The following is a 27,960-nucleotide window of genomic DNA, read 5'->3' as shown; positions in this document are numbered from 1 at the left end:
ACAGTGAAAGTGAGAAGAAATTGTCTTTTTCTGTTTGGGCAGTATCTCCAGCTGTGGTTTTCAGATGCCTAATGGTTATTTTATCTTGCTTGTGTTCAATATCGCCATTGTCAAGCCTGCTTACAATTTTAGATCTAAGTGGTGGAAAAATCTAATAGAACAAGTTTGTTCTTTGGGGAACGTAAAATATAGGTACCTAAGGCTATGAGTGGTACAAATACAGTTAGTTATTACCTTGCTCCAGCTTTCTCTTCTCTTTTCTGCTCAGAAATAAACAATTTTTCTTCACTTTCAAGGCCATTCACAGTTTAGCCTCTTCTCTCCCCATTCTGATCATCATGATTCGAGCATTTTTTTGCTGACTTCTTAGATTTGATTATAAGAATCTTTCTGCTTCCTGGTACCATCCACAAGGCAACAGCAGGTTATTTTTCCAATGCCATTGAAACCCTCCCTTCATCATGATGTGTGCCAAAAAGTTGTCAGAGGTTAGGCTGATGATGGTCTAAGGCAGCTGTTTATGAAACCAATTAATATTGTCACATTTTTTGGTTTATTATCCATTTTTCTGTATCCATGTGTGATATCTTGTTTTATGCTTACATTGTGGACTCCGTGGGTTCAAAATGTACTTTTTTTTTTTTTTTTTGCATGTGTACACTACTTAGCACAGAAGGGTTCTGGTTGTAGAAATACCAAGCATGATACAAGTATAATTAAAGCATCTAATGCAAAATAGCAAGAATTGGGATAAAGAATTATTATTCTTACTCTATTAGAAGAATCTTTGCTATTTGTATTACTCATTTTCATATGTAAGTAACTAAAACTTTTCATTTTTGAAATGCATATAAAGCTTGTGCAGAATATCAAGTCTGTAATCCCAAAGTGATAAAAAATCCAGGGGAATTCAGTAGGATTTAGATTTACACATCAGTTGTTAAGGAAGTACAGAAGAGCATGGTAACTGCAAAGATTTCTTCTGTTTGTAACGTACACCAAGGTACCTGCTGCAATTAGGTAGTCTGAGTACTGCCAGAAGTATTTTAGAGCACAGTTGGACTAAAACAGCTGGGAAAATGAAGTGCTTTAAAAATACACAGTATATGCAGAGACCAATGACATGCTTTTCAATTTGTGAAGATCCCAACCATGGGATGTAGTCTTGGATAAACAACCAAGACAAAGGGAGTTAAGAGAAAAATATTACTGGAAATACCCTGTGGCTATGATATTAGCATTTAAAAAGTCTATTACTTCATTGTGTTTTAAAATTTATAATAACATTTCTGCAAGGCAGTGGAACTCAGATCAGTGGAGGACAGGCAGGATTTGGGTGAGGAACAGTTGAGATGTACGACTGTATGCTATACTGATAGGAACGTTTCTGTCATTCAGATACACTTCAGAGAGGCCTTGAAGGAAGACAAGAAGAGCTGACCTTTTTCTGTTAAATGAAAATAAGGGAGAAAAAGGAGTTTCGATTTGTGTTTGTTTCAGCAAGTCGCAAATGGTGCTTGTGCTCTGCTGCCCCTCAGTAGAAATGCTGATTTGACTTTCTCACATGCGGTTTTGTTCTGGATTTAAGTACAGTCTGTTCAGAAGTGACATGTGCTGTACTAAATTCTTGCTGCCAGTCTCAGGGCCCTGACACACCAGACTCTCCTGTGATAACAATATCCTCTCTGGGACTTCTGCTTTGCCATGTTACCCTATGAAGGCCTCAAAGACAACCTGTTAGCTTTTGCATGTGGTACAGTATCATGCTGTGCAGGCTGGTATTATGAGAGTCACTGTAGTGTGCCACGTCATATTCTTGCAAGGCTGCCATGTTTCTCACAGGGTTACTTCATTAGCAATTGTTAAAGGTCATGGAATCCCACATGTCCCCATTTCCTGATTTAAAGCACAGCTTCAATTATTAGTGAAGTAGTTCAGGGATTTCTGGGTTTGGGAGACTTCTGTGAAAACGAGTTAAAGTGACACTCATTCTCTTGGCTTCTGCTTACATGTCAGCTGCTTCTATGCTCAGAATTTATTTAGTGAGTCACTGCTCAAAGCTTTTTAGTAGACTCTCCATATGCTTTGATGTGGCACGTTCTGTCCAGTTCACAGCTGGGTCATTCAGTTTTCAGATGATTTGTGTAAAGATATTTTTGAAGTTAATTACTAAGTAAAGCCAGTCTAGAAAAGCATGCATGGTGATACACGATCCATTCGAAATACGTTCAGTTCAGTGAATCCAAGATATGATACCAGCCAGTGTGTGGCTTCTTAAGGAGAACTGCTCCAGATAAGCTTCTGGAGGCCCTAGGGCCCACTGACCTAGGGCAGGCCCCTAATATATCTGCCCTATAACATGGATGGCCGGGACCCCAAGACCAAAATAACAGACAGTTTTCTGTGAAAAAGAGATCAGAACCCTTCTGGGAGGACAGATGGACTTTGGTTACGCTCTCCATGAGGAACCAGGAACTGTGTGCTCTGTTACATACGCAGCGCATGCGTCAACTTCTTGAGATGAGGATAATGACACTTGCCAAACTGTTCAAACTGTAGCTTGGAGGTGATGAGAATAAATTACTTGTGGATGTTTTCAGCTATGACCTTAGAGCCATAGAATGACAGTGCATGATATATAATATGCAGAATGTTCTCTCTAAAGAATAGAAGAGGGCATCTGCCCATTATCAATGTGGAGAGTCCAGCCCATTGGCATGGCTCTGAATAAGGTTCTCAACCTTTTATTTTAACCATTAGGCTTTCCAGCCTTCTAACTGTGTTTTCTATTGAGAGTCCAATAATCTTGATTAATGTCTTTTCATAACGTGCAGCTTCAGGCTAAGTCCTTTCTTACAGTGTATATCACAAAGGAAAATAGCACAGAAGATTTGTCAGTCTAATTAGACTTTCACTGTCAGCTAAGACAAAATTGTCTAACCCTTGGTCTTTCCTAGGTACTTTCTTTTACACTCATAGATAATAGTTGGGCGGGGGGAGGGGGGGCGGGCAGAAATTGGCCTTTAATTTAGTTTTTGCTTCTTATAAGTCACTAGTGACATTTTCATCCCAAGACTGCAAAGCTCTAATGAAAAGAGCTTTTGATGACTCTCTGCTTTAAAGACTGATTTCATTGGCCCATTGGTACTGCTGAGAATTACGCAGTCTGGCTTTCATCCCTCCTTTTCTGCTTCTTCCTCAACTATTTTTTCTTAAAGAGACCAAAGCCCCCAACCTGTACCATCTTTCAGAGTGGAATCCTTTCTCCTGCACTACAGTCCTGTTGAGTGAGTCCTGTTGGTAAAGTTGTATTGCTGCAGTGAAATTCACAAAATGGCATTTACTTATTCACAGTCACATCTCTTCTGTGATGATTAAATGGTAATGTGGTTTGGGCAGAGAAAGCAAGCAGTGTGGAAGCAAGAATCCAAATGTGGAATAGAAAATTTTCATGCAAACTACTGTTCGTGTAGGTTACAGAGTGATTAATTCAATTATACTAAACGACCTCTAAATATTTCACAAGTATGTAGTATATAAATAGATTTAGTGCACACTGAAATACAGAATCTTTGGCATGTAATGTAGTAGCTACCTAGCCAGAAACATGTATATGATATGATAATGTTCTGTATGGGAAAAGGATAAAAATATTCTCCAAATTTTAACTGAGCATTAGATGGGGGAGAGGTGTGATGTGTTTAAATTTTATTTATTGATGTAGTGTTCAGGATACTTGGATTACCTATAAAACTCATATAGTCTAAAATATAATCCTATATTTTCATTATTTCATTCACTTTCTGCAGAAGACAGGTGTGCTGCACTTCTGGAAGTGCCATAGTGAGCCAGGAGTTCAGTACTCATCCAAAAAGGGAATGTGATTTTACTGTAATATTTTTCCAGCCTACACTCCCAAGTGCTGACAAGTACTGATGGTGGAAATGGGCTCAGCCTTGTATTTCTGCTAAGTACAATTAGAGTAATAAATAACATTGTATTTGTAAAACAGCTCATGCATATGCTGGTGTATGCTGTCATTTGTTGACATTATCACCGGTGATATTTGAACATTTAACTTGGTAACCATTGTTGGCTCCAAATGGAGACTACTCTTTCATGACTCCAGGGGAGGGATTTGATTGAATGTGTGTGGCAAACTTGTGTGCCACTAGTTGATGCATAGTATGATTTCTCAAAATATAGATAACCAGTTTTTATATAGTAGTGTTGTCAAGTAGTCACTTCAGCCACTCCATTGTGTGTTCTGCTGGGACCCTGTCGTGGTTTAACCCCACCAGCAACTATAAGCACCACGCAGCCGCTCACTCACTCCCCCCCATCCAGTGGGATGGGGGAGGAAATCGGGGAAAAAAAGTAAAACTCCTGGGTTGAGATAAGAACGGTTTAATAGAACAGAAAAGAAGAAACTAATAATGATAACACTAATAAAATGACAACAGCAATAATAAAAGGATTGGAATGTACAAATGATGCGCAGGGCAACTGCTCACCACCCACCGACCGACACCCAGCTAGTCCCCAGGCGGCGATTCCCTGCCCCCCACTTCCCAGTTCCTAAACTAGATGGGACGTCCCATGGTATGGAATACACCGTTGGCCAGTTTGGGTCAGGTGCCTTGGTTGTGTCCTGTGCCAACTTCTTGTGCCCTGGCTGGCCATGAGAAGCTGAAAAATCCTTGACTTTAGTCTAAACACTACTGAGCAACAACTGAAAACATCAGTGTTATCAACATTCTTCGCATACTGAACTCAAAACACAGCACTGTACCAGCTACTAGGAAGACAGTTAACTCTATCCCAGCTGAAACCAGGACAGACCCACATTGTCTTTTTATTTCTTCAGCCTAATAGTTTACAGAGGGCCCAAGTTAGCTGATTAATTTCTACAAAGGTTGAGTTTACATTGCCTTTAATCTGCAGATCTGAATAATCATTTGGGACTTGCAGCAAAATCTCAGCTGGTGTTTTTGACACATGTACCCAGTTCTGTTCTACTTTGAATTTTGGAAATGAAGATATGGCCCAGCATATGAAGGGTGGGCTGGTCTAGCACTTTTCTAGGATTTCAGCACTTTTTTTTTATTTTCTCTGATGAATTTTTTTATCTTGATCAAGAACTCATTGAAGTATTTGTTTGATTTTAGGTGACCAAAAAGCACACCCTTTTCAGTATTAAAAGGGTAAGAAGCTGAAATAACAGCTGTAGAAAAGTGACACCTACCTTCTTCAGACAGGCACGCAGGCATACCTTTTTTTGGAAAGTAACCTTAGAAACATCAGGATGTACTTTATTTTTTTTACGGCACGGTACCCCTTGGTTTATTTAGACATGTCATTTGCCCCACCAGAAAGGATTCTTGAAAGTCACGTGGAAGATTATTTTCAAAATCTGATTAATACAGTGTTCAGGAACTAAAGCTACAATAGCTGACCATACATTTGATCACAAGCCAAATGAAAGAATAGGACAAGTGTGTTGTTCTAGGACGGTTGTGCAGTGACAATATATGATGAAGAGATCCAATACTACAAAAGCAAGTGCTTAGAAATAAATGGAGTAGAATCAATTGTTATAGCTCCAGTATAGTTGGAGGATTTGCTCATGTTTTGTTATAGCATATCTGCTCTGCTTGCTATTTATATACTTCAAGGAAATGCCTAGAAGCTGCAGATGTTGCCAAAATACTTCCAGAGCATATAGTTCCATTTTATTTGTTTGGAATTTTTTAACAAGACTGGCTGAGAGGTGGGAATGTACCCCTTAACTTTCCTAGCTCATATTTGAATGAATGTGCAGAAATTAGAAACACATCCATGCTGTTGTGACAGACCCGCTTTCTGAAACCATGTAATTAGTGCCTTGGGTTTTCTGTAGAATGATGGTGGTGTTAACTAGCAGATACAGAAGGATTTCTGCTAGTTTCTTTTTCATCTGTGGGATGAGTTGTCACTGATTTGCAAGATATGTCTGTCATGGTACAGCTCTTAAAAGTAGCAATTAGCAAGACAGGCTATGCAACCACCAATCCTGTCTCTTTTCCCTTAGATGGCACATGAGTAGGTGGGAAGTTGTTCATTTTGATTGCAAAATTACTTCTATTATATTCTGAAAGATAAGAATTTGTTTCCACAAAATTTCAACTGAAAAAATAAAGGCAAAGGGGTGACAAATTGGATTTCAGTTCTCTTGGTATTGCATGGGATGCAAATGCTCCCCTTCTTTCTTACTGTGTGTTCTTGGAGAAAATTTGGTCTGTTGGCGTTTCACCCTTATAAGACTCATGAAGGAACCATCTGCCCTAAAAATTACTTTGAGACTGGTGCTGTGTTGCCCATTTTGCTGTGTCTCAGATCAGGTGTGCTAAGGAAATTGATTTGTGGGTAAGGACACTTCCAGGGAATACCAGTAGTTTATTAGGAGGCGTGAAACAGAGAGTAGGAAACATTGGGAATTCTGTAATGGCTAAATGTATGAAAGTGGATGAAGAAAGGATGAATACTGAGGTGCGGACAAGGAACTAAGATCCAGATGATGAGATACATCTATCTTATAGAGATAGGGGAAGGAAACTGCAAGATTTAAAGATGGAGAGTGACATGGCTAAAGGTGGTAGGCTGGTGGCTCTAGCAATTCTATTTTGGATGGACAAGCTTTGGAGAAGAGAGAAACTTGTACCCATATGGATTGGTAACTGTTCTTCTACTTCTTAATCTCTGCTTTGTTCCAAACTCTACCTTCCCCAGGGATAAAGGGAAGTCTTTTTTTTTTTTTTTTTTTTTTTTTTTTTGCCAAGCTGGCAGGGACTCAGTTCAGTACAACTGCTGGCAGTGAGATCTGAGGACCCATGGCTTCTTCCACAGCAGTTCAAACTCAGGTGGAGCTGGACTCTTACACATTTGTACTAAGATAATCTAAAAAGCACCTCTTCATGTCACTTGCAAGAGCTCTTTTCCAGTAACTGTTTTGAACAGGAAAACTCAGTGTAAAAAAAGTCAGGTCAGGTAAGGAGAAAAAACTACTATATCTTGTATTCTTCTAACATCCAAGCAATAGCCTCAGTGCCCAAGACATACACAGAGATTTGCACAAATAGCTTGAATTTAACTTGGTCATAATGTCCTTTTTTTTTTTCCTGAAAGATGACCTCCAATGAAAGTATAAGGACATGAATGATTTTAATCTGTGGTAACAATGGAGAACCAGTCCTGACTGACTCCAGCAGCATAAATATACAAAATGACATATTATCCTGCTGCCTAAGCACACACATACACACTCAGTAGCACACAGCAAAATTCAAATTGGTCTTTATCTTTTATCTGTTGCCCCAGTGATTAATGCTGCTCTTGCTGGGAGACTAATCGAATGAGGGGAAGTATGGAGAAAGAAATATGTATTTCTTAGACTATTGTTATCAGTGTTATTATTATTCCTTTAATATATTTTCCTCCTGTTAGAAGAACTTAATGTACTGACACAGCAGGAAGCAAGAGGTGAGGGCAGAATTGATGGCAAGAAGATGAATGGCGCAGGCCACAGCTAGTGGAACACAGGCATTTTGCAGAAGGAGGTGAGCTGCCAAGCTGCTTTGGAGTTGCAGCATTTTAGCTAGAAAACCAAGAGGCTGTAGCAGGCTGAATACAGGTCCTGAACCAGGAGCTACTGTTTACTAAGTCCTATTCAATTCACTCAGCACCTGTCAACAAACCTCCTTTCCAAATGATTCTTTACTTTCCCTGTGTAGTAAAACAAGTATACACTGGTCCTTGGTCTGTCTCACAGCCAGATTTACAGGCACTATTCTGGTAGTATCGGTTATACTTTGTAAATTCCCTCAGGCGTTGTAGTCCCTTTCCCCCCTGCCTGGTCCTTGGCCTCAGCCTTTCATAGTGGTACTGTGACCTTGTTGTTCCACTTTGATCCTACAGATGTGTACAACATCGAGCAGAAAATTTACTCTGTGCTGTGGTAAAAACAGAAATGGATGCTTTGAATGGGCATGACTTAAATTTGAGTAGGAGGCCTGTCTTATGAGTGAGTATGTCTTGTTTCCTCAGGATCTTAAGAAAAAAGACTTAAAGATACAGTAAAGAGGTCACACCTTATTTCGTTTTCCCTTTGAGAAGAGGAATACAGAAAGGCGTACCTCTAATGATGGAATAGACTCATTTGGGATTAAGAGTCATGTTGCCTCTCTCCTTATTTCAGCATTCTGTCTGTTTTAACAAGTGTGACTACTCATTTTCCTAAATATATTCTTATTATGGTGAGATGCTGGTGGACATCAAAAAAGAAATGGGATAGATATAGAAAGAGGAGTGATGATACCTACACTATAGAAGAATTTTTTGGTAGGATCAGTATTCCCTGGGCTCTCTGTTTTATTACTCTTTGCTGTGAGTATATTGGCATAATGTCCTCTTCCTTCACAGAGTAAGATCAAGACTTACAAATATGTTTAGAGTCCTAATTTTAAGCAAAATTATTTTAGCTCCCAATTGATTACATTTTGGCAGCAGTTAATCCTGTTGTTTTCTGCTAGAGCAATGCTGTGTGTTTGTATTAACACTTAGATTAGCATGTGGGTCTCCAGTGCCCAGGTTTGTTTCACTGTTATAGGCATAACCTCATTAGAGATATTCATAGCAAAGCAAGCTAAAACTGATTCTGTATACCTGATATATGCAACTCCTCCACTCATGTTAGTCCCATATATGTCTCCCAGTTTACATACACTTAAGTTGTCCTCTCACTGCCTAATGCATTGTCGTTTACTCTGTCACACTTTAGACTTGTGTAATGAACTGAAGTTGTTCTTAAGCTTGTGAGCAATGGTTGTTCAGATGACTGACTGCTGCTGTCACCTGCTTGTCTCGTCTTGAGATTTCCCAATTTGTGAGAATGAAATTTAGAAATGTAGATATGCTAGGCAAGTCAGAATGTACAGCCTGTTCCTCTGAAGGCATTCAGCTTTAACAGCACCGGAGGAGGCACTAAGCAGCAGAGCTTATGGGCTTCCTCCAGAGCCAGGAGGGCAGCTGGCCTCACTCTATAACAGAGTCATGTGCAGGTGCTGGGGACCAGCCATCAGGTAGGATTTCCAGCTGCTAGATATAAATAAGAGTGCCAGGGTGGAAAGGATAGATAGATGGGAAGGAGGGTTGTGTGTCATGTATATGCCTCGAAGAACTACTGCAGTGGGAGCCTCTCCTGTAGAGGACTTCTTCCACCCTCACACCTGACTAATTGTGAGGTATTGTTGCTTGCCTGAAGATGAATAATTCTGTGGTGCTCAGATGGCTGATCACACGTCCTTCTGTTTATGGACTCAAGCAAAGCAGAGAAATTTCTGCTTGCTTGGCTGTAGTATTTGTTGCCCTGGCAAGAAGCAAGAACCACTTACAATCTGCTGTGAAAAGGCTTGGTGTCTCTCTGGCTGCCTCTCAGCTAATGTCTGATGCTTGCAAGTTGGTTGTTTTGTCCTTTGTTACCTGAGGCCACGGAATGGTGTTAGCTTCTGCTCCATGTGATTCCTGGAGGGAAGGGAGGAAGTTGGCAAGAACTGGAAAGGAGGGCAAGAACCTGGCTGTGGATTACTAAGGACCAGGATCTGCAATGTTCACTTTGGCCTTAGGAAATGCTGTAGCAATTAGAGTGAGTTGCAGCCCTGCAGTCTGTGTCTTGCTCTTTTTATGATGGTTTGTTGTGCAGTTTCAGCTAGGTCCCTGGATCAAATTCTGAGTCTGAATTGCTCTCTCACTTCCACAAGACCAGATCTTCTTTGGTGGGGCTTGGAAAGCTCTCCTGCTGCAACTCTTGGTGGGGATTTATGCTTTCCTGCTTGGTATTGTAGTGGTGGACATGAGGCATCAAAGGTAGACAGACAATTAGAAAGTTAAATGGCATCAGGGCTTCTGCTGGGAGAGAGGAAATGGGGTGAAAGGAGGGCAATGTCATCACTTTCCCTGAGAGCGCTGCAGATTGAACAAGGCAGAGAATATAAATAACAGTTTACAACACAGGGATCATTCTAGAGGCAGAGAGGTAATGGCACAGGCTGGCTGTCCCTCTGCTTCTGTTGGGTTTGGTCACTTTGAATTTACTGGCTGTTTTAATTCTATTCAAAGCTGTTTTAATGACAGCAGTAGCTGAAGGTCAGGAGGACTTCAGGATTATTACTTTTTTTTCACTTTTTTTCTGTTAGATGTTATTCTCTTGCTTTTTCATCCTTCTAAAGCTGAGAGGCAGTTTCTGTGGTGGCAATGAAAGGTGACAGTGGTTAGGTAGTGTCATACCCCATTTCTTCCAATAGGACATTACGGAGAAGACTAGAGGAGTGATTACTATTATCCATGGGTACAGCTAAGCTCCATCTGGCAAGTTGCATTTGCAGGACCTGTCACATTTATTGCCTTGGCATCTGACAGCTTTTCAGCTCAGGAGCCCATCTACCTGCAATGGTCCATAAATTCAGACTAAGAATGTGGGGAGAAATAGTAAATTATTAACTCAAAACACCTATGTACCTAGAAATTAGAAATCTGCTTGTTAATTACATCTCTCTGAGCCAGAAATCCTCTCCTTCTATAAGTATATATTATTTATATGACTGATAGCTTTACTGTGGAACTATACAGAGATTTAGATTAGGGCTGAATCATAACTTCATCATGGTGCAAGTCAGGGAATTTTTTGGCAGTCCTGTGCAAATTCATCCATAGAAGGCAAAGACTTAAAAAAAAAAAAAAAAAGGTCAGTCCAGACCCCTGTAATTTCTCATCCCTTTTGCTGTGCAGGAAGACCTTTTAAAAGAAAAAACCATAGTACTTTCTGAAAAAGGGGAGGGCTGGTTTTCATTTTGTAAAAGTAAAACTGAATTAATAACTTGGTTTTTTAATGATTTTTTATCATTCACAGATTAGTTTTTCAGTTTTAATTGCATGAAAGTATGGGGTCTAGAAAATAAATTTTCTTACTTTTTTTTAGATGTGCAGATAAAAGTGATGGTAAAAACCATAATATGAATTTTGGTTCAAAACTGTCAAAGGTATCAGTGACTATGAATGGCCATACTCACTGTTCCTAGAAACAAATTTTCTTTACTGAAAACCATCATTTAAGAAAATCTGGTGGCCACTTCTAAAAATTATAGAATAATAGAAGGGAGACTGTGTTTGTGAAAATGGCTGTTTTCTGAAAACACCAAGCAATGATATAACAGAAAATTCACATCACTGAAGAAGAGCATGCCCTAAGCACTTGATACTGGAAGTTGTACATATATACTGGAAGAGATATGGAGAAGTTAAACGTGGACTGTACTATAACTCTGGTGTGGTGTCTGTAGTGGGACTGTTTTTTCTAATCACTGCTTGTAGTGATTGTTCATTTAACTGGATCATGTTGTTCCAGGTGCCATTTCTGCTCTATTTTAATGCATCTGGTGTGATTTTAATTTGCACAGAGCAGTAAAATTTGAGCTGTAACCCACATGGCAGCATCAGGATGCCAATTTTAACTTGATTGACCTTCTTTAGCATCAGACTGTATGCAGGAGTTCAGCCATTCCTGGTTCTAGACACAGAATTTGCTTTCCTACTTGTGTGTCATTTGGGGAAACTCTTAATTCAGTTGATGCCTTTGACATAGTGCCAGGTAGAGGAAGTTGTCTAAAGCAGTCCCTTCAGCCAAATATTGCTGGGTAGAGCTGTGATTCTTTGCTCTGTAGCAAGGGAAATAGGTGGATTTCAGATCCCCTTGACCGAAGGCTTCAGTCTCTGGGATAGATCACGTGGCATCTGCTGGAGCACTGTGTGTGAATGCTAACAGCAATGAAAACAGGCAGTAACAAAATTTCTTTCTGAGGCATGTTACAAACTGTATCCAAGGATTGTTTTTTTATCACAGATATATAGCTAATTTTAGGTTAGCACCTAATTATTGTTTAATAATGCATAGCTAAACCAGCAGTAGTTTAGGATGGCAACTAAAAATCCTTCCAACATGGCTGTGAAGCAAGAAGCAAAACCATACAGAAGCAGGATATAATTAACCAAGCTGTCATTGCATCAGGACACCCCTAAATCAGTTATTTAAAAAAAGGTTGTTGAATAGTCAAATGATCTCAATAAGACCGTTACCTCAACAATAGCTCCTTCTGACATGCAAAATTATGTCCACTGGTTAAAGAGAATCCTCCCCATCTGCATTTCATGGCTGTACTTTGTGTATCTTGTTAACATGTGCAAGCTGTTAGCATCCACAGAGACAGTAGGTGGTTTGGGTTTTCTTATTTTTTTTCTGTCAAGGATAGACAGGTAGGTCTGGACAACAGTGAAGCAATGTCCAAACTAGGTCTAAATTAGCTCAGTTTAGGGAGTGGAAAACATTCTCCATATTAGCTTGTCACATTGCTTACTGAGAAGCAGGAAATACCATCTCAGACGAACTGGTTCACACATGACCCCACATTAACATGGTGGTTGTGAGGTTATACTGCAGCTGTCTTCAGAGGTAGCTGGGGTTCAAACTGGCAGAAGTGAACAGACAATTCAAGTGGCAAACTTCAGTAGCAGAATCAAAGAGACAGCAAAGCTTCAATGTTCAGGTCTCAAAGACTTTCCTTACTGAATTTTGCCATTTAGTAGTTCATCATTCTCATGTCTCTGATCACCCCTTTAAGCTGCCTCCTGGCAGAGCTGGCAGATCAGGACATGCACTTGTGCCTGAGCTGCTTCAGGTCACAGCCTGTGCTGCAGTGCCAGCCCCTTTAGATGAGCAGGTTACACTGCATGCTGGTTCCTGAAATGGAGCTGTGGAGCAATGGACACACAGTCTTCTTCGTTGCCCTTGCTGCAGGGGCAATAACCTCTGGTTTGTGGGTGAGGAGGACAACTGGGGATGCTAACATCTTCAACCACTGCCGTAAGAGTAAAAAAGGATGTCAGTCAGAGCTTTTTATTATAAACAAGGCTATTTCTTAATATGGCAAGGCTTTTCAATGCCCTTGCAATGCTTTATTGAAGTTTCTCTGCATGGCGTTACATTCTGTAGTAACAAATGGATATACATATGCAAAGCTTCCAATGGGATACAGTACTTGCTTCAGCAGAATATCCTTTTTCCCTAGGTATATTCACCTAATAACTCATTTCTGGACTGCTATTCCTTCTGTGACAGTTCTGCCACTTTGACGTCCTTCTTGAACCGGTGAAAGATTTTCATTAGTTGTCAAGGGTTTTCATTAAAATGATCTTTGGCTTTGACCTCTTACACTGAGATCTCACATCCTATGTTGGCATCCTATGAGAATGGTTTATTCATTGCTCCTTCTGTACTGGGCTCAAATCTTATGGCTTCTGAGGAGTTTCTTTCTCTTTAAAAGAGAAAAGTCAAGTGAGCCTAATTATTTCGCTGCCCAGGAGTGCAATATTTCTTATTAAAATACACCTTGAGTAGCACACCTGCACAGTCCTCTCACTAAGACTGAGAAGCTTGCTGTGCTGTTCAAGGCTTCTGTAAGAAAGATGAGCTCACATGTGCTTTCCAGGCTTTACTGTGTTGTCTTCATCTGCAGACCTGGAAAACAAATCAAAGGAAAACCATTCACGTCAAACTCTGGATTTTCTTCTTCTAAATTAAAAAAGGCTTTCTGAGATGTGGAGCACTTTTGAATGACCTCCGCTGTGCTTTCTGAAGCTCCTCTGCTGTGGAATGTTTATGTGCTGTCAGTGGCAGCTGTCTCCCTCCAAAGAATTCCCAGGGCTCTGAATTAACCTTTTCTGTCTCAGCTTACATCTTTTGTTTTTTCTCCCCTCTCTTGCCATTACATCACATCACACCACACTGTCTTTCTCTTCCTTATGCAGGTCTCTTAACTTTCCACAAATCCCCACTGCTTCTTCAGTGCTTCCACCTTTTGTTTATTGTAATGTCAGCTGAATACAAACCTTATCCAGTGATATAAACTGACTTAAATGGAATTGCTTTTCCAAGTCCTACGTATGCTAGAGGCCTAGTAATATCCCTGCCCCCTTTGAACAGGGTGTGCCCTTCCCATTTCCAGGAGATTTGCAAAACGCAAAGAGGACTAAACTCTTCCCTGGGGGAATGGGAGGCATCTGCCTTGCAGGGCTTAGTCTTAATTTCATCAACAGGCTTAGCAGACAGTAGCTGAGACCATGAAATGGCAGGAGGTTTGAGAGGAAACTGTTACCTGCCCAGTGCATCTCCTCATGGTTTTTGCATGTGTGTGCTGTATTTCTCTTGGATTCTGTCCCTGGACATTGACTCCCAGAGCGTGAGGATTGATTGCCTTATAATATTATCCTGGCTAAGATTCCTCAAGTATTGTTTATGAAAACACCTAATCCTCCCAGGATGTTTATTACTCACTTAGCTGTGGTAATACAGCATTACCTTTCACAAAACATCAAATATTGACATTTATTTGTTTAAAATCAGTTGCTTTTTTATTTGCCTAGCCTTAGTTTTGTGTTACAGAACAGTACAAATAGGACTCTCTGGTCAACTGTACCTGTTGTTTGATGTTTTCTGTAATCCAGTCTTTCTGTCTTTTTCGAAACCCATCCTCATCCATGAGAACTAGCAGCCTAAAATTCAATGTATACTGGAGAAGCAGGTTAAGTCAGCCTTCATTAAACTCCATGCCTCTGTCTAGAATCCTCTCACTCATCTGTAACAGCTAACTTCAAAGCTGAGTCACATGTAACTTCACTGTAGTCACAGCAGTGACTATAGAGAGGTGAAAACTTAAGCTACCTATAAATTAAAATAACCTGATTCTCTTCTTTCACACTGAAAGTGTGCAAAACTGATGTGAATTAGAAATAACTGCATGCAAGACAAGTAATGAGAATGAATGAGGAAACAAGCTTCTAATCTAGTTGTTACTTTATACTAGCTGCCTTCTTTTCTTTTCGTGCTTTTTCCTTTGAGGGACAATGGCAAGCTCAAGATCCCGCTTCTGCCACCTCATGATGATCTAACATTTACATTCTATGGGCTACCCAGTGTTGCCCAAGGGCTGTTTCTTTTTTGTCAGTAAAGCAGGACTTCATTTCACTCTTGAAATAAAGTCAGTCCATCAGGGATTCTTTGATTGCTGCAGAAATGGTTAGCTATGTTAATCTGGGATTATGAGAATTGTGGCTGTTCCCTTCACTGCCTGCTGCTTACTAGTCAAGACTTCCTTTATGCAGGCAGGCAGTGGTCTGACACTTGCAGCTTGGGTGGGGAACCCCCAAATTTGTTCTGGATTGCTGATACACAGAGGGCTTTTTTGCAACAGCTTTATCTGGATTGTTTATTTCCAGAGCAAAACCACTATGCTGCTTCCCAGAACTGCTTGAGATCACGCTTACTATCAGACAAAGTAAGATAGAAAACAAGAGGCATGGGTTTAAACTTTCTTAGCATTAACTTAGAAATGGAATCACAAAAAGAGAAGTATTGTCATTGTGAGTTGTATTTAAGAATAAGGATGTTTCTAAACTCATTCACGGTTTTAGCTGGGTGGGGGAGTTGGCATCTATCTGCCTCTGAAGCTGCCTAGCACTGAGGTCATCCTTTCTCTGAGTATTTCTCTTATCCTTCATGCATGCTGGAATTTCTTTCCTACCTGTCTGTATTTTCAAGGCAGCTCAGGCTGCCATTCAAAGGTAGCAAGCACTGCAGGCCTTCCCCTTCATGGGGGCTTTTCTGGGATAAAAATCCTATTGCATTCTTTTCTTGACACACACCTTCCAGCTAGACAAAATGTTTTCCAGGTTGTGCAAGGTTCAAAATGCACAGTTTTGCTTCGAGTTCCTTCTCAAGCTCACATGTAATACTACAAGTCCATTCAGCTTAGTGCTTCCTTCCTGTGCAGTTTGTCAGCTTTGAGCAGCATGCTGTCGTACCTGTCACTGTTGATGTGGTTTTACATTATGGATAGATGTCTACAGACAGGCAAAGTGGGACTGTTGTCATGCTGAACTTCAGCAACAGATGAGTTAGCTGGATAGTTACAGCTAGTACTTAAAATCCTCTTTATAGCTGATGGAAAGAGATAGTTGTCTCTAGAGGGAGATCATCCCATCCTAAAATAGATGCCTAACTTAAGAGGAATTAACTGCCCCGTGGAGATCCCTATGACTGTAAAAGGAAGCTGGAAAACTAACCTAAAAGTGGACATTTGATGTCTGGATGAGTACATTTCAGTGTTATCATCCTGTGTCTATATAAATAAAAACATTTTCTATTTTCTTCTTGGTTTTACTTTTTCTACACATTACCTTCCTTCTTGCTTTTCTTATTTCCTCTTTCGCAAGAGCTAGGATGGTAGGGTATTAGCAGTAGAAATAATAATTAAAAAAAAAAAAAAAAGTTTTACTATTCATGCTAAAACATCCTTTCAAACTACCTGGATTACACAACCTCTTCATAACTAGTTTTGTCTTGTAGTGAGGGAAGCTTAGGGATTCACTCACAGTGGGTACCACATGTGATCTCCATCAAAACTTCAGAGTCCAAAGCTGCTATAAGCAGACTCCTGCAGCAATTAATAAACAGAACAGAAACATGTTTAATGTAGCACCTTGTTTGAAAGGTGGCATTCAGAAAACTAAAGTTAAACACTTAACAAAAGTACTATTGCATAGGTCTTTGAAGAGGTTGCTTTTAGCACTTTTGTTCTTCAAGGCAATGATACCTGAAATGGTCATACATGTAAAGACAACTTATGTGATGAAGTAGAATATTTTTTCTGCTCTCCAGCTCATTAGTGGAAATCCAGACCTTTCAACCAATTCTCTTAAAACCACTATCAGGAGGTGGAAGTTGAAGGAGATTAGAAAGGACTCTCATGGCCTTGCACAGGGGCAGGGATTCTTCTGGAGAGTAGTTGTAGTTGAACTGACCCAGAGAGATACTGAAATTGCCTTGAACTCTTAAAGCTTCCTTTTGTTATCAACAGTCTTCTCCCCTCCCTGGTCCCGAACATAATCTCTTCTGTAGTTAACTCTGAGCAAATTCTTCAGTGAAGAAATTTGTGTTTTGTACTGTGCGCAGTCCATTCTTACTAGTAAATAAGTGACTTCTGTAGCCTCCTTCTCTAATTCAGGCCAGTAGATAGGACACCAGAATCAACTCTCCTGGGCCTGAACTGTATGATTATAGTAGTGCATTGTAGGAAAAACTTACATGAGTCACCGAGTTAAGTCCCCCAGCTATTACAGACACCATTCTCTATGGTCTCTTCAATAATGTTTTGTTCCCAGACTTTGCCTGACATTTCATGCCCTTTTTACGTTACATGCCTTTTTACAAGGGCATGTAGTGATAGGACAAGGGGTAATGGTTTTAAACTGATAGAAGGTAGTTTTAGATTAGATGTAAGAAAGAAATTCTTTACTCTGAGGGTGGTGAGGCACTGGAACAGGTTGCCCAGAGAGGCTGTGGATGCCCCATCCCTGGAAGTGTTCAAGGCCAGGTTGGATGGGGCTTTGAGCAACCTGGTCTAGTGGAAGGTGTCCCTGCCCATGGCAGTAGGTGTTAGAACTAGGTGATCCTTAAGGTCCCTTCCAACCCAAACCATTATATGATTCTATGATTTCAGCATAATAGTACCCAAGGTGCTTTTACCTCTGTGTGCGTTAAGTTTCTTCCTTATGTAATGTGGGATTGGTATTTCCTTTTTCTTCTTTTGTAATGTGCTTTCAGATGTATGGCTGAAAAATACTAAGTAATTGTTTGTATTAGTACTATCACATTACATCTGATGGATCTTTCCTGCCAGAGCTTAAAGAAATCTCCTTTCAGCTGACACATCTTCATGGAGAACAATGCAGAACACTGGCAATAAGAGCAAATGCCCTTTTTTGGGATTATTTTTATTTATTTAATGCACCAGAAACCCAGTGGGCAGAGTCAGGAGTAACGAGCTGCTTTTTGGACCCTGTAGAAACTAATACTGCCCTTGACAGGACTCAGTTTGCTAACTTGCAAATTGGAAGTACGCTTGTCTTAGCTCACAAGCATGGTCATGTGGTAAAATGGGTGCTGTCTGCCCTCAGCCTGGAGCTGCAGAGATAAATGAAAATGCGTGTACAGCTCAGCACTTGTCACTGCTGGGATTGAAGGTAACCACAGCAGACGATGAGCTGTACATGCTGTGTTGCTATTCTGAGCTGAGTAAAAATAACTACCATTTTCTTTTCTGAGTATTGTCATCTTGTCCTGCCCAGCACTGCTCTTCCGGAGCCTTACACAAGCCAGCACAAACTTGTTAACATTTCTGGGACAAGCCTTCACTTTTGACTACAGAGAAGCAGGGTATACCACAGGTGTTTGAGACCAACTGGGTGGTGCATCTCCAGCAAGTGGGTATTGGCTGGCACAATTATTCCGGTGCAGGGAACTCTTATGGCTCTTCCCAGTGGCTGGAATCACTGAAAGAGTGACTTGGAAATTACAGTGACCACTCTCAGATTTGAGGTATTTTGTTCTCCTTTGAAAGCCATCTGTATCCCTCCATCCTGCAGTGTCCCAGATTAGGGTAAAAGGATGACTTGCTTCTTTGGGTCATTACATTTGTTTAATTAAAATGAGCATTTAAAAAAGGAAAAAGGGTGGCCTGAGCTCTAGGTCAGACATAAGAATAATTAGTAGAGATTCTGAGCACTTAGGCTGTCAAACAAAATGTGGTATCAGTCTCCTTAGGTCCATTTTTACACACAGGCTGGCTATGTTGCTGAACTTATTCTTTTTAATAAAGAATTTACTAAGAGCTTTATTGCAGACAAATATACCACATAATTATAGCAGTAGTACTACAGCGCCTGTGTCCAGCTGATCCTTTGTGGGTTTTTTGTTCCTAGTACACACTTATACAATTAAGTTATTTCTTTAGGCTATGTAAAACTATAATTACAGATACCAGTACCATGCCAGCATGAGATTGTGTGGTATCTGACAGTTACCAACAGCTACCAAATGCTGTTAGTAGCTGTTTGAACTGTCAAAACTGAACATAAATGTTGGACTGGTATTTGAGGGGATGTTGAATAAGTAAATAAGGTGTATTGCTAAATAATATCAGTTTGGATTAAAATATCTCATTCAAACTTCTGATGGGAAGAGGGAGCATTTTCAGTCAATGTCATTTCTTAACTTCAGCATTTCATTCCTGTATGACAATGACTTTCTGTCACTTTATAGTGAGTTCCAGTTACCACTTATCAGCCTCTGCCTGCTCTTATGTCTCGTATCTGCACCACACAGGAAAAGGATTATTTTTTTTCTTAAATTAATTCTTGCAGTACTTTTTAATACATGGATAATTTGTTTGTGTCTTAGCTTCTGTAAAAACTTCTGTCTATAGAGCCTTCATTTTATTTAGAGGCTGAAAGAAAATTTTCCTTTAACATTGCAGACCTAAAACTCCCAACTAGTTCTGTCATCTCCTGACAGCACTGCTCTCAAGACAGTTTTACCTCTTGCTTTGCTAATTTTTGCTGAATATATAAGAAACCCTGAGGCTGGAATGTTGTCTTTCCCTCCTCTATCGAGACTCGTTTCGCAAAACCAGACTGTCCCCAGCTGGAAGGACCTTAAAGGTGATTCAGACTTTGAGCATCACAGCAACTTCTAATACTTCCCTGGTTATTATTAGATTACAGGCTTCTCCATTGCTGGCATGTGTAAGCACCAGTGATACTGTGCTCACTGAGGTGGAAGGAATATTTTAAAATAAAAGATGATTCATTTTGCTAATATATATAATTTTTCCTTAACCCCTTGAAGGCTTTACCTGCTTTTGAAAGACATCTGTGAATAAGTCATGTGAATAAGAGACTGCATTTACTGTCTCTAGATTTCCGGAACACATCCAGTATAAGTCACTAGTGGTTGAGAGTCAATATAATTTGTAAGATTTCTGTGGCTTATGTGAAATGAGTGGTGGGTAGGTATTATGCCATAATTTATAGCTCATTTAGTGCACTTGGCTGTGTATTTCAGCTGCTGAAACCTTTGGTAAACCTACCACTGGTTCAGGTGTGAAGCAGTGGTGGAACAATTTGATGGAAACTAGTAGTAGTACTGACCTATAGCTTGGTAAAATTGATCCTGTATTTTTCAAATGTGGCACTGTAGTACCCCTCAGCTGCACAGGAGCATTGATGTTATGTGCTGTTTCCTTCCTCAGTTCATGTAAGGCATGGCTTACAGCTCACCTCTCCATTTTAGAGTCACTTTTCCCCATGCTGAACTTGTAAACTTGTAGCAAACCTCCCTGAAGTCAGGACAGTAGAATACTTGAAGCATCTTCTGGCATAATCATCCCTTCACTGAGTTCTCCCCTCAGTAAGAGACTCAGTAACCCAACTTCAGAGGCTAAAGGCTGGCTGGCAGCCTGCATGGCTCTCACAGGGCTTAAGCAAAAGTGTTGCTAGGAATTTCAGGGCTGTATTCTCAATCTAGAAAATTCAGGTAGCTCATGTGCCTATGCAGCCAATACAAAATGCGGTGAACATAAAAGTTGATCCTTTGTAACATCTGCTATGTTGGCCAGGATGGCATCTTCCACTAGAATTGACATCTGAGCCGCTGCCACAGGAGATTTTATAGTCTTACTGGAATGAACTGGAAAACTCCAGTATCCTGAACTTTCCTTATTAACTAGATGAGTCATTCTTTTCAAGAAGAGTCTGGAAATTCAAGTGGAAGTGCAGCTGAAAGACTGTCTGGGAAGCTGCTGGTTACCCAATTTTTTATCATTTTTTATACTGTTGCTGTTGTGAAAATTCCAGTGCACACTTGAATTATCCTGGCAAAGGAGTAACTCTACAGAGGACTCTCCTTCTGCATGGATAGGTGAGTTCCTCGGTGAAGCAGCTCTGCACAACCTCTTCCTGCCATCTCCTGCCTGTGGAGGATGTTTGCCACCAGACCAACCCAATGACAAAGATGATCCAGTAGCAGTGAAGTGAAGAAACTTAGTTGAAGAACTTGGAGAAACTTAGTTGATGGTGCTGTGCCACTGTCTCTTGCCTGGCATTTTCACCCAATGGACAATGACTGCACAGAGTTAGATGTGCTGCACTAGGACTTGAAGAGATGATCACATTAGCATAGGAATGACATAAATATACGGAAGCACTGCCACAGCAACTTGTTTATTTCAGGTCAAGGCACTGCGAACCACCCTAGGTAATCAGATCCAATAAAAACGCTGGCTGCCTTGACCTTTTGAAGCTAACAAATTGTGTTGCAATCAGTCACACTTTTTTTCTTTCACACTCTCTTTCTCTCTCCTTATAATTTATGCACTTCATTGGTAATGCAAAGCCTCTTCATTTGCAACTGAAAATAGGAAAGTTTTCCATAGGAATTGTTATTTTCTTTTCTAAACAGATAGTTACAACATTAAAGAGAGATTTTTGTATTGTCTTCTATTTAATGTTTAATGAATGTTAGTGAAAAGCACTACACTTTGGATACTGATCTTGTATTTTTAACCAAGTAATGTGAGCATCACGGACAATAGTAGGGTAATCTAGTTTATTTGGTTTAGCTTATTGAAGAGGACCATGATTGATCCAGTCCTTAAAACCTCTGCAAAATGGCACAGATTTATTAATTCATTGTTTGTAGTACACTGAGTTTTTTATAAAAAATGCTTTCCGTAGCTTCAGATTATACTATACAAGTGTCGTGGTTTAACTCCAGCCAGCAACTAAGTACCACGCAGCCGCTCACTCACTTCCCCCATCCAGTGGGATGGGGGAGGAACTCGGGGAAAAAAGGTAAAACTTCTGGGTTGAGATAAGAACGATTTAATAGAGTAGAAAAGAAGAAATTATAATGATAATGATAACACTAATAAAATGACAACAGTAGTAATAAAAGGATTGGAATGTACAAATGATGTGCAGGGCAATAGCTCACCACCCACCGACCGACACCCCGCCAGTCCCCGAGCAGCGATTCCCTGCCCCCCCACTTCCCAGTTCCTAAACTAGATGGGACGTCACATGGTATAGAATACACCGTTGGCCAGTTTGGGTCAGGTGCCTTGGTTGTGTCCTGTGCCAACTTCTTGTGCCCTGGCTGGCCATGAGAAGCTGAAAAATCCTTGACTTTAGTCTAAACACTACTGAGCAACAACTGAAAACATCAGTGTTATCAACATTCTTCGCCATGCTGAACTCAAAACATAGCACTGTACCAGCTACTAGGAAGACAGTTAACTCTATCCCAGCTGAAACCAGGACAACAAGCAATCACATATCTGCACGTTCATGTGTTATTTTATTGAAGGCATAACTTCTGTCCTTTTCTGAAAGATTCTGATATCATAGATATTAAGGGATAGAGCCTATAACCTTAGAAGCCTCCTAACATGAGAAGGAGAGTTAAAGCCTTCAGATCTGAAATCACCAGCTGAAATCTTGTCCAGAGTGGTAAAACCAGGAGCTTGATCACCGAAATGCTCTCATTGCTCTTTCCTGTATGTGTACACATTGAGAATGTGGCCAGAGTGGACATCGGACTCTTCCCCTTAAATGGCATGTTTATGCTGAGGCCAGGGATATATGACCTTAGGAAAAAAAGTCATCTTAATGAAGGTTATTATTTCTGCAGAATAGGATTATGACCTACTGATAGAAGGAAGTTTGTAATGAGAAATCTTTGGTCTTTAGCACTGTTGAAATTCACTATTGCCAGACGTTTTCAAATAAAGATGCTATAAAGACTCAAAAGCGTTTTTTTTAAAAGAATATTTGCAGTTGATGCTATTGAAACTGAGTTGAAGAAAATGTGCTATCAACTCTGCAACTCATACAGGTTGTTCATGTACTTCTGCTATGCAGCTATCAGCGTGGTCATACATAGGAGAGGGGAGATAATGATTTTCCATCAAATGGCCATCCTGCTGTTTTTCGTAACATTGCCAGTCAGAGGCCTATGGAGTATGGCTTCTGCTGCAGTACAGAATGATTAATCACTGGCTAGGAAAGAAGAGCTACTTACCTCCATATTCCTTGTAGACATAGCAGAGCTTTGACGTGTAGGTTGATGCCAGCATAACAGGCCCTCCCAAACTCTCTGACACTGGGGGATACTCAGCAATGTTCCAGGAGCAGAAAGCCACATTTAATTTGCATATGAATTCACATACATATTTTAGCCATAATGTATTCCTGAACCAACACTGTTTTGTGCTCTGCTCTTCTATAAGAAACCACCAGCTATTGAGTCAACAGCATTTAGAGCAGAATATTGTAAAGACAAGTTGCAGGGCACTTCTGTATCTGCAGCGAATCATGACTCTGCACAGCACCTCCTCTGATCCCAGCTTCCTGACCTCTTTGCTCACTCATTCTTGTGAATGACGCAGAAATGCAAGACAAAAGAGTGCTTCCATCTCCCACCTCTTCTAATAGCTAGTGGTCTTTGTCTCCTGAAACCTCTCTTTCATTCTCTCTTCTTTCTAGCCTGCCTCTCATTCAGGATCACTGTTCCTATGAGAGAACAGCCCAGGACAGAGGCTTATGATCTGCCTCTGTGCTAAAGGAAAATATGTTTTCCGGGTGAGTAGATTAGGCTGATGAAGTGAGAGAAAACAATGGTTTGAGCTATATAGTCATTGCCTTTAAAATACTGTTGTAAAGCACTCGGATTTTGCAATAATGTGGTACAAGAAGTCTTTCCTATAGGACATATTCACTGCCCTGATCCAGTATATAAGATAATGACTATGAACAGAGTGATAATGTAGGCTTATGTGGTTTATGTAGTCATTGCTAGATGTGAGTACAGGGTGCTCATTCTGAATGGGGTTATCTGATCTGCTACAGTAGGAGACTGAATAAGAGATGAGGGGAAACTAGTGTTCTCTCCAGGTACGTGAAGGGGCAGGGTGTTGTAACTGGACAAACTGACTGATGCTCTGATCTGCTTTGGCAAATGCTATGCTACCTATAGATTGCCCTGAACCACTTAGTAGAAAATTGGAGGAGGTGGCTTAACAAGGCAACAGGAATGTCAGTTATCAATTGTAGTCTTTCAAAAAGGCAAATAATTTTCTTGTTCTTTTCTATGTAGTGACTTCTGCATTGTGCCGTGTCACAGCCTCAATTTTTTGTATTTGACAACTTAGCCTTTTCCTTTAAACAAAGAAATCCAAAACCAGAGAACTAGTGTTCTCCTACCATGCAAGTCCCCAGCTGCCACTAAGTATTGAAGTCTGACTTGGACTGAGGCCAGAATAGATGCCTGCAGGCTGCACAGCTTTGAAGCACACGGAAACTAGATAAGTCATGTATGAAAATCAAAGTGTATCAGTTCTGTAGTCAACAAAGTAAGAAACAACCAAAATTAGGAATGAAAGCTCTCCAGAAAAAGGAAGGTCAGACTTGGCTTTCTCAATAAGACATACAGTAATCAAAATACATTTAGCCAACACGTACAATTTCTACTCTTTTTCCTCTAAAGACACCATCCTTAAGAAGTGTTCAGTATTCCTTGAAACATGTAGTTTAAAACATTTAGTTGCCCCATGCATATTTTGGGATTGAACCTGTTTGGAATTTACTTTTACAAAGTAAAGGGAAACTGGAATCATATGCTTCTATTTGTCTTCATAGCTAAACAAGCAACTGTTTTACACACACACACGCATATATCTGGATACATAACAACATATATCTAGATTATCATAGCACACAACTGGAAATCAGATCAACCAGAACCTGTTTTCAGATCACCTGCTGCCCTGCTTTGTGACTTTGAATTTGTCGCTAGAACTCTAACTTTCTGATCGTAAAGTGTAAAGATGCATCTCTCCTAAGATGAAGGAGATAATCTCCTTCATTAAACTAATGGTTGTAAAATACCTTGAGATTGGATGAAAATGAAGTGCATAGAAGAATGGGTTTGTATCTCTGCTATTCCAGAGTAGTGTGTGATGTCAGGTAGGAGGCATAGGAGTTAGGACCATCCAGGAACTTCACAGGAGAATGTTTTGTAGAACAACCTTAGATTTTAACTGTTTGTTCCACTGAGAGACATTAGAAAATGCCTTCAGTAGAAGCACACTAGGAGCAGTGATCATTCTGCTCAAAAAGGCAAGCAAAAGGCAGGGAAATAGGTTGATAGTATACGTGGTGACCATCTGCTGAGATCTTTCTGTGTATTTGTTGGGAACTATTTTAGCTGTTCTGACAGCCTCCCTGAAAGGATCAAAACTCCCTGCACCACATAGGCATCAGCAACGGTGGCAGAGAACAATGCTCCTAGGCCCTTAAGTTATCTGAAACTGTATTCCAGGAAGCATGCTTTCTCTCAGTTTCCTTGATAACAAACCTTTTCAATCAGCGCTCCTACCACGATACACTTGTGACATGCTTTTGAGGTAGATACTCAGAGATAGGAAAGCAAATACAGAAAGCTCAAGCATTTTGCCTAAGGCTGCACAGTGAATCAGTGCTACGCCAGAGGATGAATCCAGAGTATCTGACTCAATTCACTTACTCTGACTAGATGGTGCTCTCTGATGGATGCAGTCATTTCAGTTACTGCTCATGGCTTAAAATAGGAAGCAAAGGAGGTATTTCAACTGCCATAGTGCCACCTTGTTTCCTCAATGTCAAGACCTATTCCGATTTGCCCAAGAGCACTTCTGTTACCTTTGGCATTTTTCCTGCAGTTGTTTTCTGTTTGGGTTTTTTTGTTGTTTTTTTCTTTCAAGCTAGGATTGCAAACAGTGAGGGTGAAAAGAAGCTCATAAAACCATCTGCTCAATCTAGACAGATGTTTGTCTGATGAGTTCTTTTTTAAAAAAAAAAGTTTCTAAAAATGAAGATTCTGCAACTTCCTTATAAAAACCTTTTCAATGTTTGTTCACCTTTATCTTTAGAAAATGTATCCTATCTGAAAACTCCATTTCTTCAAATTAAGCTCATAATTGTTGTCATGTCCACCTTGCAGGTCATGTTCTTTGCAGCACACTTTCGCATATTTTAATACTGATGCCATGTTCAGGCCAAAGCTTCTAGGCTAAAGAACAGGTTATTTCATCTTTCTTCTGGTCTCTGTTTTCTACAGCTCTGACTGGTTTTGTTGCTGTCTCCTTGTCAGTCTACAGCTGTTTGCCCTGTAACTTCACAGGCTCTGTAGCACCCAAACACAGTGCTCAAGAGAAAGATTTACCAACACTGAATACATTGTATAGGAGACAGTAGTACATCTCTGGTTTGTATTTGTGCAATAAACTATATCTGTATTTATACACCTTGGTTTGTTGATCCCCATTTTAACATCAGCATGAGTTTTCTGACTGGTGTGTATCCTGTGAAGGACTCTTACCTCTAGGTCCCCTTCTTCACAACTGCTGCCTGGCTGATTGCTCCTCATTCTGCAGTCAGGCAAGTTTATTCTAACCTACTATAGAAACTTACATTTATCCTTATTGGATTGCATCTCCTATCTTTTCAATGATTTTTCCAAATTTCTGATTTCAAAATCAATTTGAAGTAAATTCTGGTTTTCAATTTTGTTGCAAGCTCCCAATCTGATGTGACCTGAAGGTTTAATCAGCCCACCTTTTATTCCATCATCCAGGTCCTAAAGAAATTAATTATTGATACCAAAAGCAGGACAAACTTACTTAATACAGCTTTTCATTTTCATTGTGAACCACTGTTAATTATTCTCAGAATATGGTTTTTCAGTTGGTTTTGTGCCACTGTGTAGCAGTATGAGTAACCTGTGTTTCCCTGTGGCATCTGAGACTCTGTTGAAGGATATTCAAGGTATAACATGTTCTGTTTTCACCCTTATCAACAGTCCATGGAGAAAACAGGCTCGTTTGACACAGTTTGGTTTTGACAAATCCAGTTGTTCCAGTTGTTCTGTTACTCACCCCCTCATTATCTTCCAAGCACTTACAGTTTGAATAGTCTTCCCTTCTTTTCCACCACTTGAATATTGAAGCTGATAATGTCATGTAAAAGTTACAAGGAGGATCATGATCCTGGGCTTCTCTCTCTACTACCCACCAAGTCACTGACTTGGACATGTAATTTGTTTTGGCAGTCCTTAGTTATCTGTCTGCAGTAACAGGATAATGATTATCACAGGTGAAATATCAGAATCAGGATGTGCAATAAAGAATCCTTGAGTTGGCTTGACAATGAAGGAGTAAAGGGAGAAATTATACTTCCTAGAAAGCATTACAGAGTTGCCAAATAATTTCTTGGAATGTCTTCTAGCAATAAACCTATGGTAGAGGATACATGCCTCAAACCTGCTCTTTTCAGGAAGACAGAGATCAGAATATTAAAAGGGATGGGTGCTTCGGTTAACAAGAAAAGGTTTTGATAGAATGGAGGAGCAAGTGCTTGAACAACTCAAAAAAAAAAAAAAAGGACTCATTGAGATCACTAGTGTAGAACAGAAACAGAAAGTACACATTATTTTGATACATATGTATATAGCTCAGTGATTGTGACTTTAGGAAAGTTGGTTGAAATGGTAATTAAATGAATTTACTGTATGAAACAGCACCTGAGTTAATATAATATGTGAGTGAGAATCTGGGATTGACTGCTTCTCCAATCTGTTAGTATTAACTGTGTGCCACCCATACAGTGGGTATAGTGAAACAAATAAATGGGACTTATTTAGTCTTTCAAAAATTCCTTGTAAGAGCTGACAAGGAAACAAAGCTGTCAGATAGTAAGTGGTAGATGTCTGTCATTGATTTGAAACTGGCAAAGGACAGAAGACTGAAAAGAGAAATAAATGCTCAATTTTCAGGTTAATAGAAAAATGGCAAAAGGTTAATGGAAGGGTGCCTCAAACTTCTGTTTGAGGACCACTGCTATTTAATCAGTCATGTGGAAAAGGGAGTAGGCAGTGAAGTTGCAAGA

The 27,960-nt window shown here is 40.1% G+C and overlaps 1 protein-coding gene across 47 annotated transcripts in view; it reads left to right on the top strand.

Annotated features, from left to right (window-relative positions):
- The window catches only part of NRXN3 (neurexin 3), a 1,031,704-nt gene that overhangs the window by 919,559 nt on the left and 84,185 nt on the right, over positions 1 to 27,960 (top strand). For 7 of the 47 annotated variants that reach the window (XR_007509159.1, XR_007509158.1, XM_049825562.1 and 4 more), the window contains exon 22: positions 13,155 to 13,234. The exons of the other annotated variants lie outside the window; for them this stretch is intronic. Coding sequence is in view for 5 of the 7 variants with exons in the window: in XM_049825562.1 (XP_049681519.1) it covers positions 13,155 to 13,234 (80 nt within the window). In the remaining 2 variants the exon portion in view is untranslated. The remainder of the gene's footprint in view (positions 1 to 13,154; positions 13,235 to 27,960) is intronic. 47 annotated transcript variants of the gene reach the window in all.

This window comes from Accipiter gentilis, chromosome 22 (genome assembly GCF_929443795.1).
Source record: "Accipiter gentilis chromosome 22, bAccGen1.1, whole genome shotgun sequence".
Taxonomy (NCBI): Eukaryota; Metazoa; Chordata; class Aves; order Accipitriformes; family Accipitridae; genus Astur; species Astur gentilis.
Note: the sequence above shows the minus strand (reverse complement) of the source record. Positions and strands in the feature narration are given on the sequence as shown.